At 42.2% G+C, this 21912-nt stretch overlaps 1 protein-coding gene across 1 annotated transcript in view; it reads left to right on the top strand.

The window, feature by feature from the left end:
* The window catches only part of LOC139262994 (prenylcysteine oxidase-like), an 80478-nt gene extending 74921 nt beyond the window's left edge, over positions 1–5557 (top strand). The window contains exon 6 of the mRNA XM_070878424.1: positions 1694–5557. Within this exon, the coding sequence (XP_070734525.1) occupies positions 1694–2352 (659 nt within the window). The 3' untranslated portion in view covers positions 2353–5557. The remainder of the gene's footprint in view (positions 1–1693) is intronic.
* Positions 5558–21912: the final 16355 nt, after the last annotated feature.

Below are 21912 nucleotides of genomic sequence, written 5' to 3'. Positions count from 1 at the left end.
GCATTGTTGATGTGCCGCCATTGGATGAGATATTAAACCAAGGCCCCAACTGTCTGTTCTGGTGAATGCTAAAGATCGCATGGCGCTATTCAAAGAAGAGCAGGGAGTTCCACCATTGTTCTGGCCAACATTCCTCCTTCAATCACCACCAGAAGACACCCAGGCATGCTTTCCATGGAATCCTGCTGCATGCAAAATGGTTGCCGTGTTTCCCTATATAACAGTTAGTCATTAATTGTAGGTGAAGTGCTTTGGAATGTTTCATAGGGACTTGATAAGGCTATATAAACGCAAGCTTTCTTCCCTGGAGGGAGGAATTTTTGATTAAGCTAAAATATATCTAAATGAGAGGGAGGGAGTAAGGGATTAAAACCATAATGTCGTATAAAAGAATAAAGGTAAAATCAGTAGAGCAAATAATTATATTTTGGAGACAGTCTCAGAACTTCAACCCAGTAATCATGCAGCTTGCATATTAAGGGTGCTGATACTTTCTAACTATATATGCCTTCAGTCACAAAGCCAGGATAGATATGTGTAACACTTATAAACAAACCACATTCTTGTGAAGTTAAATCTTGTTGCAAATCAAACTTAAATAATGTTGTAGGAAAATATAGCTTTTTAAAAAAAAAAAAAGTTTTTATTAATATTTTGTTACTGAAACATTCCAGTCAATGTGAAACTGATATTAAGACTAATCAAATACTTTATCCATTTTGAGGTCATTTAATTATGGCTGAAATAATTGATTCTAACCTTGGATAGATCACTATTGAGACCACATTCAGAATATTATATGCCAGTTTGGACGTCTTCACTTCAAAAGCACATTAATTTTTGGAGCGGGTTCAGAGGAGAGCGACACGGCTAACTCTGGGACCTGAGGCTCTTGAATTGTGAGGAGAGACTTGCTGAAATTATTTTCTTTGGAACAAAGAAGATTAATGACATTTTGTAAAGTCTTGGGTTACGTCCCTGAGGAGCAAAATTTATGTCGATGTAAGCAGATTATTTACCTCGAACTGTGAATGTAGAAGCCGAGGACTCGAGAGTGGAAGGAACGATTTTCTCCCTTAGAGTAGAGCAGATCCCAAGAAAAGCTGCTTTGGGATCTTAGGAGAGTGACTGAAGTATGCCTTTCTCCCACATTTATGTCCTAATAATGCAGCCAGTCTCCAGAAACACCACAAAAGGAGTGCTGGTATTTTGTATATGCACAGACTGGCAGGGCTAGTTTAGCCTGTCCACATGCATAAAGTACTGACTGAAGCAAAATTGCCATACATGTGTACGTGATGGCATTTTAATGTCATTAACAAGGATTAAGCTGCCTAACTAGCATGATTACTGGTTTTCGAACAGCCAGTGGCAGTTTGGTAACCTCTATTTAAAAAAAAAACACAAACTTAAAAAAAAATAATTCCATGAAATTTGCTTCTGGCTGCCTCCAGCTGTGCAAGACCTATGTGTTGGCAGACAGTGGCACGTGCAGACAGTAGGGCAGCGGAAGCAGGATTGATGGGTTGAATGACCTTTTCTCACTCCATTCTTTATATTCTTATTGAAATGTACCAGTGGTACATTTTATGCTTAAACAAAAAGAGAAGGCAGACTTGGTCTTTTGCAGCAACGATTTGTTTGCAAAATTCAATCTATTTCTGTAAATAATTTTTCAATTTTCTTTCTGTAGGAGATAATTCCCTTTACCAAGTGAAGTATGAAAATGAAGATGAAGGCGGTTATGACTTCTATGACATTGTAGTCATTGCAACTCCTCTACATCAGGAAACTACAAATATCACCTTCAGTGGTCTTACACCACCAGTTACGGAGTTTCCTGGTCACTACCAACAAATGGTTGTTTCTGTAGTTCATGGTTACCTCAATTCCTCATATTTTGGGTTCCCAGATCCCAAACTCTTCCCATTTGCAGCAATTCTAACAATAGAAAGTCCAAAACTTTTCATGTTTAGCACAGCCAGTATTTGCCCAGTGAATATCACCGGTAATTACAGAAGAAAGCAACCACAGGAGGCTGCTGTATGGAAGGTCTTTTCACCCGCCCCCCTAACCAAAGAACAACTAAAGACACTCTTTCGTTCATACTACTCTGTCCAAGTCACTGATTGGCTGGCATATCCTCAATACAACTCCGTGAAAGAAATACCTCCCATAATTCTCCATGACAACCTGTACTATTTGAATGGTATAGAGTGGACGGCGAGTGCCATGGAAATGAGTGCCATTGCTGCCAAAAACGTAGCTTTGTTGGTGTATAATCGGTGGAACCAACAACTGGATAAGATTGATCAGAAAGACTTGGTACATAAAATCAAAACTGAACTGTGAGCAAGGGCACAGACAAGTTAATGCTGAATGAATAAGCAGATTCTGTACTTGAAGTTGCAAATTTAAACTTTGAATGTAACAGGTTCAGCTGTCATTTTAATCTGATGGTAAAGAAATATTGAATTAGACAGCACCTGTTGCTGATTGGTAACCTATTGCTATGAATGAAAGTTGTGAAACGTTCAGGTTTTATTTTAACATTTTTTTTAAAAGTACTGTCTTAAGTTCTGTTGTGCTTCACAAAGGGGAAGGTCACAATGCTCATTGTATTGTTTTAGGAATGATAGAAGAGCATTTAGATGAACAATATCATGAATAGAGTTAAAAACAGAAAAGGCTGGAAATACTCAGGTCAGGCAGCATCTGTGGAAAGAAAAACCGAGCTAACATATGAGATTCATCGAGCTGAAACATTAACTTTGCTTGTCTCTCCACAGATGCTGCATGACCTCCTGAATGTTTCCAGCTTTTGTGCTCTCTTTATTTCAGATTTCCAGCATCTGCAGTTTTCTGATTTTGTATCATGAATAGAGGGTTTACCTACCTCAGAGAAAACAAATGTCCTGGCTGTCACCGTGAACCTACTTTGTTGCCATTATTAGTCCATGTGAAATGTATATAGCACCATTTCATTCAACCTATAAATGCACATGTGTTGTGGCCCAGTGCACTATGTAGAATGATAGGATAATGGTTCTATCCTTTGGATTCCCTCACCCCCCCCCCCCCCCCCCCCACAGAGGTCCGATACCTGGGATTACCCTCACACAGTTACAATTTTACATAAGCAATCTGAGAGATGCTGTTGGAGGTAAAATACTTCCCCTGAAAAAGAGGGGTAACCTATTTTCCCCTGGTCTTTTATGCATTTGAATGTTAAAAGGAAAGGTCACCTGAAGGAGGAGTGGTGTAGGTCAAGAAGGGACCTTTAATGGGGAGACAAATGTTTAACAAAAACAAGTATATAATTTGTTTGAAGTGCTCACCCTATGTTACTGTTACAAGGCATATAAGGAACTATTGATCAATATGAAGATGCCTCTTCAAGTTGCTGACCAGTGTATTTTGCTTTAAAGTACAGAGTACAGCCAGCTTGTGCTTTCTATTAATTTACTCTGTTAAATCTCTAGACATTTATAACTCACAGGTTAATTGCAGTGCTTGGCTCTCCCAACACTCTAAAAGCACAATCCTGTATGTTAACATTTTGCAGTAGTGCTTCTTCAACTCAAGATTTCAGATAGTAGTTGCAACATCACAGTTTAAAATGAGAATAAATGTTGTAATAGAATGTGGAAAAAGCAAAAAAGCAACTCTTATAGCAATAGAAGTTTTGTTAATTTTTTTTTCTCAATTGCTTAATCCTGCAAACGATATTGCTTTATCGCATCTGATTTGCTAATAAATTTCCGTAAGATGTAAATAAAAATGAACAATCTTTGGGGGAAGCTTTCTTTAAATCTGGGCAGTAGGAGAGAGGTAATTAAACATAGCCAGCAGTTTTGTTTCTGAAAGGTTCTGCACCATAATATTTGATGTAGTGCTGAGCCATACAGAGTAACAAGGTCCCAGATGGTATTCCTTTCTGTCCCACATTAGTAGGATGGTGTGATGGTGGGGAAGGGGGTATGGAAGGCTTTTATTTAGATAACCTAAGATAGGGCAAATGTCCTTCCTAATCTATGCCTATCTTGGAATCTTATCTGGGTTGGCAGTGGGGGTATTACAGTTGGGCTCTGTCAGGGTGGGGAGAAGGGGAAAGAATCATTGTATTCCATTGACACCTGTTGGAATGAAATGTGTAGATACTGAGCAGGTGCAGGATCTGACTTGGCTGTGATGCACTAGTGGTCAAATAGCTTCCATAATGATCTGTCTAGTATAATGCATAAAGAAGGCATTAGAGGGCTCCCAGTATGTGTGAAATAATACCTCAGTATTGTAAAAGGAGGGGAGAAAAAATCCTTTACTAAAGATTAATTAGCAAATTGAAGGGTTTTTCAGGGTTGGGAGGAGAGTAATCGCCCACAGGTCACACTATACCTTCCTAAAATATCTGAATCACAAAAAGTAATATATTTTACAGACAATGGTTACTGTAGCTGCAGAAATTGGCTAACCTCTGCAATAGGCTTTAAAAAGGCTTTTTGACATGAGTAGAAATTACAAATGTGTTAAAAAGGCACATGGGTAAGATTTCACTTTGGAAGCATTTTTCGATCAAAATCTGACATGGTGATGTATTGATTTTCCACTGTTGGTACACCGGTACATTTACACACATACTGTAGGAATTTTGATAGTCAAACCTGCTATTATATTTTTCTAATTTTAGATAATTGAAAATTGGGATGGTACAATGTGCCATTATGGTGTTGGCATATTTACAACATACCTAAACACTGGTGCACTGTTCACAACAGTGCTGCTCTTGTTTAATGAAGTAAAACAAATACTGAAAATAATGTATCTATGGCTAGGGAAAGATGGGAAGGATGGCTAGTATTGGAGGAAGACCCTCGCCACACAATGCAATTTGTGTTTTAGTAAAGGTTTCTCCAAGGTGACAAATTTCTTCTTCTGGTTATGAAACTGTGATAATGAATTGGAGATATAATTGTGTGATGTATTATAATAAATCCTAATTGTTTTGTTCTAGGAAAGAACCAGAAATATTTTAATTACTTTTCTGATGATCAAAATAGATTGTTGCAAGAGAAGAAAAGCAGAGATTGATGACAGCATTCTGTTATTTATCACAGCATTGCTGAGGTGAACATCCCAAATGTTTATTTTTAATCTCTTGCAAACTCTATTGAGCTACAGAATATTCCTTCCTGCCTGTGAGTGTGCTCTGTTCTTTTCACCACTGTATAACAATAAGTGAATGTGCCCAAACCTGAGCTTCAAAGACTGACTTTATTAAGGGGAATGGGGATTTGTCTTTGAAAGGGTTGCTTCTTGTATTCTTAAACTGTCATTCAAATAAAGCTTGCCTATTGCGGAGAATGTCTTGACCGTAGTAATTAATTAATTTTAGCTAAGAATAGCAATTCATTACCAATATTGAAGGAGTGACCTAAGCTAAGTATTATTTGACATTTCTTATTGAACAGTGTTTTTATTTTACACCTTGGCCCTCATGTCTTTTCTTTGATATAAATACCGTGGTTAGATACAAATGTTGCATGGATGTGTTGATGTACTTGTGTGCACGTGTAATGCATCATTAAAATGTATTCATTTCCTCAATCCTATTTCAGTAGTTTATGAAGGACTCAGTGATGAACATATTATTCAGAATGGAAGGGAGCCCAGCCTGTCAACCAAATACCCTTTTATCATGAGTTGATCCTGTACCTCCTATGACATTTGCTCTTAAAGTAGATTGGGATGTCATAATTTTCAGTTATTTTGGATCACTGGGACCCTAATGTTGTGTGCTTTGCAATTCTCTCAATACCCTTGCAATGACATTGTGAGTACAGTGAAATGTACCTCTGACTAAAGGTGCCTCTGTAGAAAGTGAGCGATGATACTCCATCAATTGGTTTACTTTGCATGTTGCAAAACGAAATGGTTCAATTTTTAGTACTACTAGACTAAGTGAATACTTTCATAACTGCTCCAGATTCTGTCCTCGTTTGATGACAACGCACACATTACTTTCCCGGAAGAGTTGCAGGATAGTGATCAGAAATGGAAACCTAGTTGGGTTTGTCCATACTCCTGCTAGTCCGGGGATGCTTCAGTCAATTGGAGCACCCCTACTATTGCTCTGGCTGAGATCAGTTAACCTGGAATTGAAGCTATTAAGTTGACATTCATTTTTGAGGACATCAAATAATGATAGAAATTTACAGCACCGAAGGAGACCATTTCAGCTCATCGTGTCAGTGCCGGCAACAAAGAGCTAACCAGCCTAATCCCACTTTCCAGTTCTTGGTCCATAGCCCTGTAGGTTATGGCACTTCAAATGCACATCCAAGTACTTTTTAAATGTGGTGAGTGTTTCTGCCTCTACCACCCTTTTAGGCAGTGAGTTCCAGACCCCCACAACCCTCTGGGTGAATAAATTTCCACCCAAATCCCCTCTAAACCTTCTACCAATTACTTTAAATCTATGCCCCCTCTGCTAAGGGAAATTGGACCTTTTCACTTTTTCTAGGCCCCTCGTAATTTTATGCAGCTCTAGGGTCTCTCCTCAGCCTCCTTTGTTCCAAGGAAAACAAACCCAGCCTATCCAATCTTTCCTCATAGCTAAGATTCTCTACTCCCAGCAACATCCTCATAAATCACCTCTGTACACTTTCCAGTACGTTCACGTCGTTCCTGTAATGCAGTGACCAGAACTGCATGCAGTACTCTAGCTGTGGCCTAACTAGTGTTTTATACAGTCCAAGCATAATCCCCTGCTCTTGTATTCTATGCCTCGGCTAATAAAGGCAAGCATTCCGTAAGCCGCCTTAACCATCTTATCTACCTGGCCTGCTACCTTCAGGGATCTGTGGACCTGCACTGAAGATCATTTTGTTCCTCTACATTTCTAGTGTCCTACCATTTAATGTGTATTCCCTTTCCTTGTTAGCCCTCCCCAAATGCATCACCTCACACTTCACCGGATTGACTTCCATTTGCCACTGTTCTGCCCACCTGACCAGTTTATTGCTTTCTTCATTATCAACCACACAGCCGATTTTAGTATCTGCAAACTTCTTAATCATACCGCCTATATTCAAGTCTAGATCATTGATTTATACCACAAAAAGCAAGGGACCTAGTACTGAGTCCTGCGGAACCCCACTGGAAGCAGCCTTCCAGCCACAAAAACATCCATCAACCATTACCCTCTGCTTCCTGCCTCTGAGCCAATTTTGGATCCAACTTGCCACTTTGCCTTGGATCCCATGGGCTTTTAGCTTCATGACCAGTCTGCCATGTGGGACATTATCAAAAGCTTTGCTAAAATCCATATACACTACATCGTACGCACTACCCTCATTGACCCTCCGTGTTACCTCCTCAAAAAATTAAATCAAGTTTGTTAGACACGACCTTCCCTTAACAAATCCGTGTTGACTGTCCTTGATTAATCCGTGTCTTTCTAAATGAAGATTTATCTCGTCCCTCAGAATTCTTTCCAATAATTTTCCCACCACCGAGGATTGGCTGACTGGCCTGTAATAACTCAGTCTATCCTTTTCTCCCTTTTTAAACAAAGGTACCACATAAGCAGTCCTCTGGCACCACACCTGTAGCCAGAGAGGATTGAAAAATGATGGTCAGGACCTCTGCTATTTCCTCTTTTGCTTCGCTTAACTGCCTGGGATACATTTCATCCAGGCCTGGGAATTTATCCACTTTCAAAGCTGCTAAACCCCTTAATACTTCCTCTCTTGCTCTGTTTATTTCATCTAATATTTCACACTCCTCCCTGATAGCAATGTCTGCTTCGCCCCTCTCCTTTGTGAAAACAGGCACAAAGTATTTATTAAGAATCCTATCAACATCTCTCGCCTCCACATACAGATTACCCTTAACATAGAAAATAGGTACAGGAGTCAGCCATTCGGCCCCTCGAGTCTGCACCGCCAATCAGTGAGATCATGGCTGATCATTCCCTCAGTACCCCTTTTCCTGTTTTCTCTCCATACCCCATGATCCCCTTGGCCGTAAGGGCCATATTAAGATCTCTAATAGGTCCTACCCTTTAGTTATCCTCTTACTCTTAATATATTTATAAAACATCTTTGGCTTTTCTTGATTTGACTTGCCAATAATTTTTCATGCTCTCTTTGCTTTCCTAATATCCTTTTTTGTTGCACCCCTGCACTTTCTATACTCTAAAGATTCTGCAGTATTTAGCACTCGGTATCTGTCATAAGCCTCCCTTTTTTTCCTTTATTCCCCTAGACATCCAGAGGGCTCTAGATTTGTTAGTCCTGCCTTTTGTCTTTAAGAGCACATATCTGGTCTGAACCCTCTGGATCTCCTTGAATGCTTCCCACTGCTCTGACACTGATTTACCTTCAAGTAGCTGTTTCCAGTCCATTATGGCTAAATCCCATCTCAGCTTAGCAAAATTTGCTTTTCCCCAATTTAGAACTTTTATTCCTGGTCTATCCTTGTCCTTTTCCAAACTACCTTAATCTGACTGAATTATGGTCACTGGTAGCAAAATACTCTCCTACTGATGCCCCTTCTACCTGCCCAGCTTCATTTCCTAAAACTAAGTCCAGAACATCAGATACCATGGGTCCCAAGTTTCCCGAATAACAAAATAATGGCGTTCTCTTACCTGGCTGCCCATTTTTATTAGGCCCCCCCAGCGCTGAAAATAAAAAAAACCTAAGTTGTCTTCCACCATGTGCACTTTCTGGCGCCGGCGCTACCCGAGCTGATCTCGTAGGGCGGGGCTTCCATTGTGCACCGGAACCGCACATTGCATGCGCTCCCAAAAAAAAATATTTAAACCCACTGTGTGGGTGCAGGACCTTCGACCGGCGGCTAGCAGTCGACGTGCTGGAGAATCGGGAGAAGGCTGCATTGGATGGTTAAAGAAGCCGACTCTGATTTGTCTGCTACTTTTTCAATCCTGGCAATTGTAAAAGGTTTCCCTGCACTTTGGAAGATTTTGGGGAGTGAGAAGATTGCAGGAAAAAGGTAAAGATTTTTTCTTTCATTGCAAGCTGACATTTAGCATCGCAAGAGCAGCATTAATGGTAAGTTTACATTTATTTCTATTTTTATATTTGCCTATAGTTATTGTTTGCTTTTTAAATTCCCTAAAAGTTTATTTAAAAGAGACAAGTCGTCCCTTCGGCCGGGGATAGGAACAGGCCAGCGTGGATTTCTCTAACTGCAGGTAAGGGTTTTTCCTACAGTGCTTCTAGGGTCTGCGTGCTGGTTTTAAAAATTTTGTTGGTGGGGAAAGTTTGCCTTATGCCCAGAAATGGCACGCAACCTTCTTTTACAAGTACACCAGCGGCAGAATATATGGTGTCAAATATTCTGGCGCTGGTAGTAGATACCAGCGCCCCGACATTGGGGAATCTTTGAACTGGGTTTCGGCGCCAAAAATCTCACTGGGTGTCGAAGAAAACGGCACCCAGTGCTGGGCAAACTTGGGGCCGGTGCCTCTACAAATCATTGAAGGGCCAACAGTGTTGTATGGTTTCAGCTCACTACTAATGTTTATTAATATTTTGGATTGGTAATTATGTAAATAAATTTGAAGAATTCTACTGTTTATCCATTTTCTGTCTTAACTGAATATAAATCTTAAAATTAAATTTGAATTCTCCAAACACTCCATGACAAAATGCATAGTGGCTTCATTTATGAATAAAAGTGCTTGTTCTTTCAGTACCTAATTATTTTTATAAATCTCTGGACGTAGATTGAAATTAGCCTTGAAAGGCTTCAGCAGGATGAAGTCACAAAACATTTAATTAATTATGCTTCCTCCACCCACACATGCATCTTCCATCTGCATATTCTATTTAAACATCATAGATGTGGATTAATACTCAGTTTGTTTTCTCACTTCTTTAGATCTTACATTGCATTCCCAAAATCCCACATGGGGGATACAAGCACTAAAAAAAGTGAGAAATACAGCTGCCAATGACAGTCTGTTGACAATGCTACTATAATAGGCCATCAGGAAGTTTACAAGTTGCCCAACATCTTTCCTGCTATACAGCTCTCGTGTTATTACCTCTTTCTATCCCCATCCCTGCCTTGTTGAACTCTCCTTATCCCAGGTAGTTTTCCATGATGGAGGAAAGGCTGGAGACTTTCCCAAGCCTCAGTCATTGTGATAATGAATGAAAAGTAGACAGGCAATGGAATCCGAAGAGGCAGTACAGAAATTACAAAAATAACTTCAAGAAATAACTTGTATTTAAAAGTAATAGCATCTTTCATGTCCTTAGGATGTCCCAAAGTGTTTCACAGTTAATGAATTACTTTTGTTATGTAGCAACCAGGTAGCAGCACAGCAAAGTCCCACAAACAGTAATGATATATATATAGATGCCCATGCTTTTCTTTGAAAAGTGCCTTGGGATTTTTTACATTAACCTGAGCGGGCAGATGATGTCTCCGTTAAATACCTCATCCAAAATGCAACAATGCCTGGAATAGGTGATGCAGTCTGTTGTACAGCTTAAGCTCATGACCTTGAAGATTGCTGCCACTGAGCCAAGCTGAAGTGGGCATAACAAAGACAAATAAAATATAATGCAGACAAATTTAAAGTGCTGCACATAGGAAGGACAAATAGGTGATGCAAGTAGTCGATGAATGATGTTGAAATGGCTCCAGGTGAAGCCAGAGTTGCCAATTCTGGTTAGAAGTATTCATGGAGGTTTAATCATGTGATGTTTTCTCATTGTTTGCAAATGTTATTGCATTTACCTGAATTGAGTGTCTCTATCACCAAGGGCCAAATAAAACATAGCTGTCTATTTGTTTAGTCAAATGCAAAGATTTCAGTGACATGAATTGTAACATAATTTATAAATCAAGGCAAGCCTGGTTAACCCGTTTCCTGAGCTGTTTTTGGGTTACTGCTGAAATTTTATCTACTAAGAGAGAACCTTCCACTGTTCCAATTCCCTTTACCCTGACATTCCCTGTCTGCTCTGACATTCCCTATATTTTCCATCCATTCTCACTACTCTGCTGCCTTTGCCTTTGTTCTTTTTCCTGCGCCTGCCCCAATCTTTCCTGTCAATCAATTGCACCCATGTAACCAATCTGGCACAGAACTCTGTGGGTAATTTAAATTGACGGGAGAATTGGAATGCTGCAGGGTGAGAGTTTCATTTTTCAGCTTTACCTTCATACTTCCCTCTGTCCCCAAACACCTATGCAGAGTATTTCCCGCTCTCCTGGTTGTTACTGTCTTTGTGGCATATTTACATAGGATTACATTGCATTACATCTAAATATCATCATAACCCTCTATTCCCTTATCCCTCATATGCTTGTCTAGCCTCTCCTTAAATGCATCTATACAATTTACTTTAACCACTCCCTGTAGTAGCGAGTTCCACATTTTCACCACTCTTTAGGTAAAAAGTTTCTTCTGATTTCCCTATTGAACTTCTCGGTGACTATCTTATATTGATGGCCTCTAGTTATGCTCTTCCCCACAAGTTAAAACATTGTCTCTCTATCCACTCTATCAAAACCTTTCATAATTTTAAAGACTTCTATTAGGTCACCTCTCAGCCTTCTCTTTTCAAGAGAAAAAAGACCCAGCCTGTTCATCCTTTCCTGATATGTGTACCCTCGCATTTCTGGTATCATCCTTGTAAATCTTCTCTGCACCCTCTCCAGTGCCTCTATATCCTTTTTATAATGTAATATAATATGGCAACCAGAACTGTACGCAATACGTTAAATGTGCTCTAACCAAGGTTCGATACAGGTTGAACATAACTTCCCTACTTTTCAATTCTATACCTCTAGAAATAAACCCTAGTGCTTGGCTTGCTTTTTTTTTATGGCCTTGCAACTTGTGTCGCAACTTTTAATGATTTTTAATGAGATAAGTATATTTGTACTCCAAGATCCCTTTGTTCCTCTATCCCACCTTGACTCACATCCTCTAAGTAATAAGTGACCTCCCTATTCTTCCTACCAAAATGTAATATATCTCATTTATCTGTGTTGAACTTAATTTGCCAATTATATGCCCTTTCTGCAAGTTTATTAATGTAATTTGTTGCAATCCTCCTCAGTTTTGACACTCTTCCCCACGCCCCCCACCCCCCCCCCCCCATCCCAATTTGGTGTCATCTGCAAATTTAGAAATTCTGTTTTTGATTCCAAAGTCTAAATTAATATAAATTGTGAACAACAGTGGTCCCAGCACTGTGGAACACCGGTACCCATCTTTGCCACTGTGAATATCTACCCTTTACCCCTACTCTCTGCTTTCTGTCTTGAAGCCAGCTAGCTATCCATTCTGCTACTGGTCCCCTGACTCTGCATTCTCTGACCTTATTCATCAATCTATTATGAGGAACCTTATCGAAGACCTTTTGAAAATCTAGATAAATTACATCTACTGCATTACCATTGACTACTCTCTTTGTTGCCTCTACAAAAAAATCAATGAGGTTGGTCAAGCAAGACTTTCCCTTTTGCAGTCCATGCTGACTATTCATTACTATATTTTTGGTTTCTAGATGTTCTTCTATTTTCTCCTTTAGTAGGGATTCCATTATATTTCCTATCACCAATGTTAAGCTGACTGGTATATAATTCCCCAGTCATGTTCTATCCCCCTTCTTAAATATAGTTATTATGTTAGCTATCCACCAGTGCTCTGGCACTGCACCTTTTTCTAATGAATTATTAAATGTGTAGCAATGACTCTGCTATCTCTTCACTAGATTCGTTTAAAATGCATGGATGCAATCCATCCGGACCAGGGGTTTTATCCTCTGAGTTTGATTAGTTTATTTAATATATTCCCTCTTTTTATTTTAAACGTACTTATCTTATTACCAATCTCATCATCCAATATTATGTCAACCTGTTCTATCTCCCTGGTAAATACTGCAGGAAAATAATTTTTAAATATTTCTGCCGTCTCTCTTTCATTATCTATGGTATTATCCTGTCTGTCCCTTTAATGGCCCTATTCCCATCCCAACCAACCTTTTTTTGTTGATGTGCCTATAAAATATTTTACTACTTTGTTTTATGTTCCTTGATGATTTAATTTCATAGTTCCTCTTTGCCTTCCTAATTGTTTTTTTTTACTTCGCTCCTAATCTTTTCGTATTCTCCCTTATGTACTCCCCTGCTGTCTATGTACTTAATGTATGCTACTTTCCTTACCCTCAATTGTTCCGTTATGGCTTTATTCATCCATGGTTCTCATTGGTGTTTAGTTTGTTCTTTCCTTTTAGCAGAATATATTATTCCTGCAATCTGCATTTTAAATGTTTTCCATATCATTTTTTGCCAATATTGTTGCACATTTTATTTTCCCAAGTTTTATTCTCTGACCCTCAGTATCAGCTTTTCTCCAATTTATTACCCTGGTTTTTGTCATACTCAATTACGTCCCTCTCAATTATCATTTTAAAGCGTATTATATTATGGTCACTATTGCCTAGATGTTCCCCTACTTTTGCTTGGATGTTCCCCTACTTTTACTTCTCTTATCTGCTCTGGTTCATTCCCCATTGCTAGATCTAATAGTGAATCCTCCCTTGGGCTTTTTACATATTGGGTTAGAAAGGAATCCTGTACACATTGCAGGAACTCCATTCCCTTATCCCCTTTACCTACCTCTTCTGTCCAATTAATATTGGGGTAGTTGAAATCCCCATGGTTATTATTCTTTTTTTTTTACTCCTTTCCCTAATTTGTCTGTGTATTTATTCCTCCCTTCCACTATTAGATGATCTGTAGACTACACCCATTAGTGTGATTGGTCCTTTATTATCTTTTATTTCTATCCATATGGATTCTATTGATGTCTTGCTTCTAGCTCCATCACTTTGTTCTACTGCTATTATGTTATGCCTAATAAGTACAGCTACTCCACCTCCCCTTTCCCCCTCTCTAACTTTTCTAAATATGTTAATTGAGTATGACAAAAACCAGGGTAATAGATTGGAGAAAAGCTGATATTGAGGGTCAGAGAATAAAACTTGGGGAAATAAAATGTGCAACAATATTGGCAAAAAATGATATGGGAAACATTTAAAATGGTGTACAGCAGATTGCAGAAACAATATATTCTGCAAAAAGGAAAGAACAAACTAAACACCAATGAGAACCATGGATGAATAAAGCCATAACGGAACAATTGAGGGTAAGGAATGTAGCATACATTAAGTACATAGACAGCAGGGGAGTGCATGATAAGGGAGAATACAAAAAGATTAGGAGCGAAGTCAAAATAACCCTGCAATTTTTAATTCCCACTTCTGACTTTTCTGTAGCCATATCTCAGTAATCCCTACTATGTCTGGTTCCTCGCATCGCATGATTGCCTCCAGCTCCCATGTTTTATTGCAGACACTGTGCATTGCTGCACAGACAGTTTAAAATTTTTAATAGGATTTCCTCTCACTTTATGTTTAACCATCTTTTAAGACTCCTGTTCTTTATTTATTCCCTTACTATCAATGTCCTTCCTTACTTTATTCTTTCCTATGCTCCCTTTTCCTGTTTTGTTTATATTTAGGCTGATTACATGTCTTGTAGATTACTTTCTCTCTGCCACCCCCCCCCCCTTATTTGTTTAAAGCCTTTGCCTCCTCTCTATTTACCCCTTCCTCCAGGACACAGGTCCTATCCCAGAGCCCGTCCCATTGGTACAGCTTCTTCCGATCCCAGAACTGGTGACAGTGTCCCGTGAAAAGGAGCCCCTCTTTCCCATACCAGACCTTTAGCCATGTGTTAATTCTCCTGATCTGGATTTAAATGATTTTTTTTTTTGCCTTCACTACTCTATCTGGTAGTTTACCCCATACATCGATCACTCTGTGATTATTTCCTGGATTCTCCCTGTTTTCCAGTCTGTTGAAGTTCTGCTTTTCACCCAGGTTGCTATCAGCAGTGCCTGGGAGACCAACCCTCAACTCTGGGTGATTCTCGGACAATCCAGGCGGGTTGGCAACCCTAGGGGAAGCTGAAAGAAACTTAGGAGTCTTAGTGGATTTCATGCTAAACATGTCCAACCAATACAAAGCAGGAATCAGCAAATGTTGAATAATATACTACAAACCGTAGAATACAAGTCAGAGGAGTAGTGATCAAACTTTGCAGTACTCTAATCAGGCTGCACTTTGAATATTGTATTCAGTTCTGATTGCCAGGGGATAGAGTATAAAAGCAGGGAAGTCTTGCTACAGTTATACAGGGCATCGGTGAGGCTACACCTGGAATACTGCGTACAGTTTTGGTTTCCATATTTTAAAAAGATATACTTGCTTTGGAGGCAGCTCAGAGAAGGTTCACTAGGTTGATTCCGGAGAGGAGAGGGTTGACCTATGAGGAAAGGTTGAGTAGGTTGGGCCTCTACTCATTGGAATTCAGAAAAATGATAGGTGATCTTATCGAAACGTATAAGATTATGAGGGGGCTTGACAAGGTGGATGCAGAGAGGATGTTTCCATTGATAGGGGAGACTAGAACTAGGGGGCCGTATTATAGGAAGGACGTGATTGCACTAGAGAGGGTGCAGAGGAGATTTACTGGGATGCTGCCTGGAATGAAGAATCTTAGTTATGAGGACAGATTGGATAGGCTGGGTTTGTTCTCATTGGAACAGAGGAGGTTGAGAGGAGACCTCATTAAGGTGTACAAAATATTGAGGGGCTTGGACACAGTGGATAGTAAGGGCCTATTTCCATTGGTGGAGGGGTCTATTACGAGGGGGCATAGTTTTAAGGTGGTTGGTGGAAGGTTTAGAGGGGATTTGAGGGGGGCCTTCTTTACGCAGAGGGTTGTGGGGATCTGGAACTCGCTGCTTGGAAGAGTGGTGGATGCAGAAACCCTCACCACTTTTAAGAGATGGCTGGATGGGCACTTAAAGTGCTGTAACCTGCAGGGTTATGAACCTAGAGCTGGTAATTGGGATTAAACTGGATAACCTTTTGTTGGCCGGCGCAAATATAATGGTAAGTACTGCAGGGAATCGAATACGGCCAGGGTGATCTCCTTGACTAGTTTCGATCACCTGGATGGGTCTGAGAGGAATTTTCCCAGATTTTTTTCTCCCTAAATTGGCCTGGGTTTTATCTGGTTTTTGCCTCTCCTAGGAGATCACATGGCTTCAGTTGGGGTGAATGTTTCAGTATAAGGGGTGTAACAGTTGTGTCAGGCAGACTGGTTGGGCTGTGTGCTCTTTGCCTTTCCGCCATTGTTCATTGTTCATAGGTTTATATATAACCTTCAGGGCTGCTGACCGAGGGCCGTGCAGCTCTTTGTCGGCCGGCATGGACACGATGGGCCAAAATGGCCTCCTCCTGCTCTGTAAATTTCTATGTTTCTATGGCCTCAAGTTTCGGGCCGCGCCTAGAACGGTGCAGCCCCGACACCCCGCCCGTTTTCCGCGCTCAAAAGCGCGTCAAAAACTTAACGAGCAATTCTCGGCCTTCCAGCAGCTTGCTTCCAGCTCAGCTCGGCGCGGCGCGCAGATTTCAGCAGGGAGCATGGTCAAAGCATTGCACCGAATTTGAGAGTGCAGGGGGGCGGGGCTAGCTCAGAGCAGAAGATGTCGTGCCGGCAGCCCTGCGCATGCGTGTTGGAGCGTGCGCGCACGCGCAGTGAGACGCAAACATTGGCACTCGGCCTTTTTAAAGGTACAGGAGGTAAAGTGCTGATTTGTTTAATGGAGCTGTGGAAAGGCTTGGGATTGAATCTTGGTGATTTTTTTTGTGCCTGAAGGAGTGCTTTTCGCAGCACTGTTGAAGAAATCACCTGCTGAAATCAGTGAGTGCTGCTTTTTGTTGCTAAACTTCCAGAACAAGTGCTGCACAGGTGCATGCAAAATAAGGACAATGTGTTTTGAAAAATCAGAGTGTCAATTCAATACAACAATGGAACAACGTCCACCAAGAACAAATAATTTCTTGCATGAGGAAGTGGAGATATTAGTTAATGTCATTGAGCAGAGATGGCAGGAGCTGGATACCAGCAACAGAGGACACATAAAAGTGCCACCCAAAGAAATGAAGAAACGCTGGAACCAAGTTGCAGAAGACTACTGCGCAGTGGTGCATACCATGAGATCTGGAAGCCAGTGTAAAAAGAAATGGCACGCCCTTGGTCAAGTAGCTAGTGTAAGTAATATTTTCATTTTTTAATGTAATTGTAATTGTAAATGCGACTATCTATGTCCCACCTTGCAGAAAGACGCACTCTGTAAAAAGTTATATTTTAATCTTTGCAGAAGAAATTGGCCCACAACAAAAAGGAAAGAACTCAACAGGAGGAGGCGTGCCCAATCTGCATCCACTGATACCCTTGGAACAGAGGGTAGCTGCTATGATGAGTCATACATGGAGAAAAGCAATCGGTTCAGCACAAGCTGTTCCCGCACGCGAGGAAGAGGGTAAGTCCTGAAAATGCATCGTGGCCCTTCAAATCAACCTACTGCCTGGCCTGCTATGTGTGAGAGTACTCATGCCACCCATCCGGCCCCCTCCTCTGCTGCTAAACATTTGACTGTTCTGATATATTTTGCAGAAGGTGATGATGATGATGATGATGATGCCAATCCTGAAGATCCACAACAAGAACCAGATGAGGAAGATCCAGACTGATTGCGGGCGGTGATGACTGAAATGTCTTCAGGGGAGACCTTCCAAATTAATATTTATGAGCCCACATTAATGGGCATCAGAGATTCAACCCCTTGCATAGGTTCTGGTTTCACCTTCCATGGTTTTGATTCCGATGTTGCAGGTCCCAGTGGTGCTGCTGGTGTAATTTAGCAGATTACAGCCAGTGCCCCAGTGTCCGAGCCTGCGCCTGCGCCTCCCACTCGCATAGGTTCTGGTTCCACCTTCCATAGTTTTGATTCCGATGTTGCAGGTCCCAGTGGTGCTGGTAATATAATGGAGCAGTTTACACCCATTGACCCACCATCCCAGCCCATGGCTCGCACTGGAGTGGTGCCGGATGCAAGACCCAGGGCCGCACAATCCCAGCCCGCAACTCCCACTCTAGTGCTACCGTTTGGAACACCGAGCGTCCCACCGTCCCAGTGTAGTGGTGCCGCGAGGTAGACCCAGGCAGGGGAGAAGGAGATTGGAGACACGCTCTCCTGAGATGCAGCGTGCAACAGATGCGGCTCAGGTTGTGGCATTGGGTATGGAGACCAATGAGCTTACCCGATCATTCATCGGCAGCATCAGTGCAATGGGTGAAGAGGTGATGGTACTGACGGGAGAAATAGCAGTAATGACACGGGAAATGAGGGAGGGAATGTCCGAGGGAGTGCAATCGACGGCACAGGCCGTCAGGGAGGGCATGCAAGTGACGGCACAGGCCCTCATGGAGATAGCTGCTGCAATAAGGGCACACAGCCCGGCCAATCAAATGACACGCCCACGAAGAAGTGAACATTCACTGAGATGTGGATGAGAGATGGTTGCAGCCTTTCTTTGCTGCTTTTGTTCTTGTTCTTGATGTAATTGTAGTAATGTTTTTCAAATTGAAACTGTTTTGTAAGTTTTGTAACTTTACAACTTATAAGTGATCTTAGGGTTTATAAGTGATCTTGTAGTGTAAATGCGCTCATATTTTGTATCTTATTTAATTTTGCACCTAAAAAGTGATCCTGAAGTCTTAGTGATCCTAAGAGTGTAAGAATTTTCACATTGAAATTGTTTTGTAACTTTTGTAACTTTACAAGTTTATAAGTGATCTTAAAGAGTCATAGTAAAAAATAAAGTTTGATACAACAAATATTTTGTAACACTAACGTTAACTATTCAATAAAATATTTTTTCATTAAAACTGAATCATGTTCCATTAACACAACACAACGTAGGAACAACTCCAAAAAATAAACATGTCCATGCTCAACAGTTGTCGCTGAGCGCTCGGGCATCAGTAATTGAAGCGTTCATGGATGAGCTGCTGGCGCAGGGCTCGAGCAATCGTTAAAGGAGCACGAGGGACGGCCCTCCTCCGACCTCGTGCTCCGGCATCAGGCACTTGCATGCTTTCCTGATCGTTGCCATCATCCTCATCCTGCTCTTCCAAATTACTATCATCAGGCACTCGCCCCCTCATGTGAGTCTTCTGGTTCCAATACCAGCTCCTGGCTGCCTCATGATGGCTAAGCTATGGAGCATGCAGCACACAACAGTGAAGTGACTGACAATCTGAGGAGAGTATAGCAAGTGGCCTCCGGACTGGTCCAGGCATCGGAAACGCTGTTTCAAGATGCCAATGATCCTCTTTATTGTGTTCCTAACACAGATGAGACTGCACACAGGGAGGCTAAAGTAACAGTGACCTCAGTCTTTATTAAGACACTCCAGAGTGAGGAACAGGCCTTGGGGGCTGGCTTATATACAGTGCTCCCAAGGGATGTTGGGATCCCTTAGGACTTCAGGGGATGCACTCCCTGGTGGCGGAACATGGGAGTGAATGCTTTACAGATACACAACATCACTATCCCACCCCCCCCCACCGTCAAAGTGAAAACTATTTACAAGTTGAGGAGGTCGGGAGCCTTTCTTTCCCTGATGGACCACCTCGGTACAAATGTTTGTTCTGGTGTGTTGGCTGTGCCCTCGCTGGGCTGGCGTGTTGTTGGCCCTGCTGGGTGAGCCTGGCCTTGTTGGGCATGATGGGTTCAATTTCCTGGTCCGGAGTGGTGTCGTTGATCCTTTGGGTGTGTGTTGTGGGCTCGAAAAAGGCAGTGTCTGCTGTGGGTTGTTCAGGGCAGTCTGAACCGCAGCCTCGTTTGGTCCAGGTGCTTTCTGCAAATTTGTCCATTGTCTAGTTTGACTACAAACACCCTACTCCCTTCTTTAGCTATCGCCGTGCCCGCGATCCACTTGGACCATGTCCATAGTTTAGCACATACACAAGGTCATTCAGATCAATTTCCCATGACACAATGGCGCAACCATCGTTTACATTTTGTTGCTGCCACCTGCTCTCTACCTGATCATGCAGGTTGGGGTGAACCAGCGAGAGTCTGGTTTTAAGTGTCCTTTTCATGAGTAGCTCAGCCAGGGGCACACCTGTATGTAAGTGGGGTCTCGTGCGGTAGCGGCTTTGGAGTGAGCCTTCTGTGACTCATTCAAGGCACTGTTTGATTGTTTGTACTGCCCGCTTTGCCTACTCATTGGAGGCTGGTTTAAACGGGGCCGAGGTGACATGTTTGATCCTATTGCGGGTCATTAATTCTTTAAATTCAGCACTGGTGAAACATGGCCCGTTGTCACTGACCAGTATGTCAGGCAGACCGTGGGTGGCAAACATGGCCCTCAGGCTTTCAATGGTGGCGGTGGTGGTGCTTCCCGACATTATTTCACATTCAATCCATTTTCAAAAAGCATCCACCACCACCACCACCAGGAACATTCTACCGAGAAACGGGCCCACATAGTCGACATGCAGCCTCGATCATGGTCTGGAGGGCCACGACCACAAACTTAGTGGTGTCTCTCTGGGCGCGTTGCTCAACTGAGCACACACGTGGCATTGCCGTACTCAGGACTCTAAGTCAGAGTCGATACCGGGCCACCACACATGGGATCTGGCTATCGCTTTCATCATTACTATACCCGGAGTATGCTGTGGAGATCCGAGATGAACGTCTCCCTGCGCTTTTTGGGTAGCACTACACGGTTACCCCACAACATGCAGTCTGCCTGAATGGACAGCTCGTCCTTTCGCCGCTGGAACGGCTTGATTAGTTCTTGCATTTCAACGAGGATGCTGGCCCAGCTCACATGCAGTACACAGTTTTTTTTACCAGGGACAGCAGAGGATCTTGGCTGGTTCACGTCCTAATCTGACAGGCCGTGACAGGTGATTTATCATTTTCAAACTCTTCCATGACCATCAACAAGTCTGCGAGTTTGCAGGCTGCGCCATTTCCACCCCCGTTCTCGGTGCCTGGCCTGTGGCGGATGGTATAATTATACGCTGATAGCGCGAGTGCCCACCTTTGTAGTGTTAGTATTTATCCCCTTGTTTTCAGCGAACAGGGATATGAGGGGCTGTGATCGGTTTCAAGCTCAAATTTGAGGCCAAACAGGTACTGATGCATTTTCTTTACCTCGAACTCACACGCTAATGCCTCTTTTCTCAATCATGCTGTAGGCCCTCTCTGCCTTAGACAAGCTCCTGGAGGCATAGGCGACAGGTTGCATCTTCCCCGCAATGTTAGCTTGTAATGCACACCCGACTCCATACGACGACACATCACATGCTAGCACAAGTCTTTTACACGGGTTATACAATACAAGCAGCTTGTTGGAGCATAAAATGTTTCTGGCTTTCTCAAAAGCAATTAATTGTTTTTTTTCCCCATACCCAGTTCTCAACTTTACGCAATAACACATGTAGGGGCTCTAAGAGGGTGCTTAATCCTGGTAGGAAGTTACCAAAATAGTTGAGGAGTCCCAGGAACGACCGCAGCTCCGTGACATTCTGTGGCCTGGGCGCATTCCTGATAGCCTCTGTCTTGGCATATGTGGGCCGAATGCCATCTGCCGCGATCTTTCTCCCCAAAAATTCCACTTCTGTTGCCATGAAGACGCATTTCGACCTCTTCAGCCACAGCCCTACGCGATCCAGTCACTGGAGGACCTCCTCCAGGTTTTGTAGGTGCTCGACGGTGTCACGACCCGTGACCAATATGTTGTCCTGAAAAACCACCGTGCGTGGTACCGACTTGAGTAGGCTCTCCATGTTTCTTTGGAAGATCGCTGCAGCCGACCGAATTCCAAACTGGCATCTGTTGTAGATGAACAGTCCCTTGTGCATGTTCATGCAGGTGAGGCCCTTCGAAGACTCCTCCAGCTGGTGCGCTCGCTGAATTCCACTGGG

The sequence above is a fragment of the Pristiophorus japonicus genome, chromosome 4 (assembly GCF_044704955.1).
Source record: "Pristiophorus japonicus isolate sPriJap1 chromosome 4, sPriJap1.hap1, whole genome shotgun sequence".
Taxonomy (NCBI): Eukaryota; Metazoa; Chordata; class Chondrichthyes; family Pristiophoridae; genus Pristiophorus; species Pristiophorus japonicus.
This window is presented reverse-complemented; position numbering and strand designations above follow the sequence as displayed.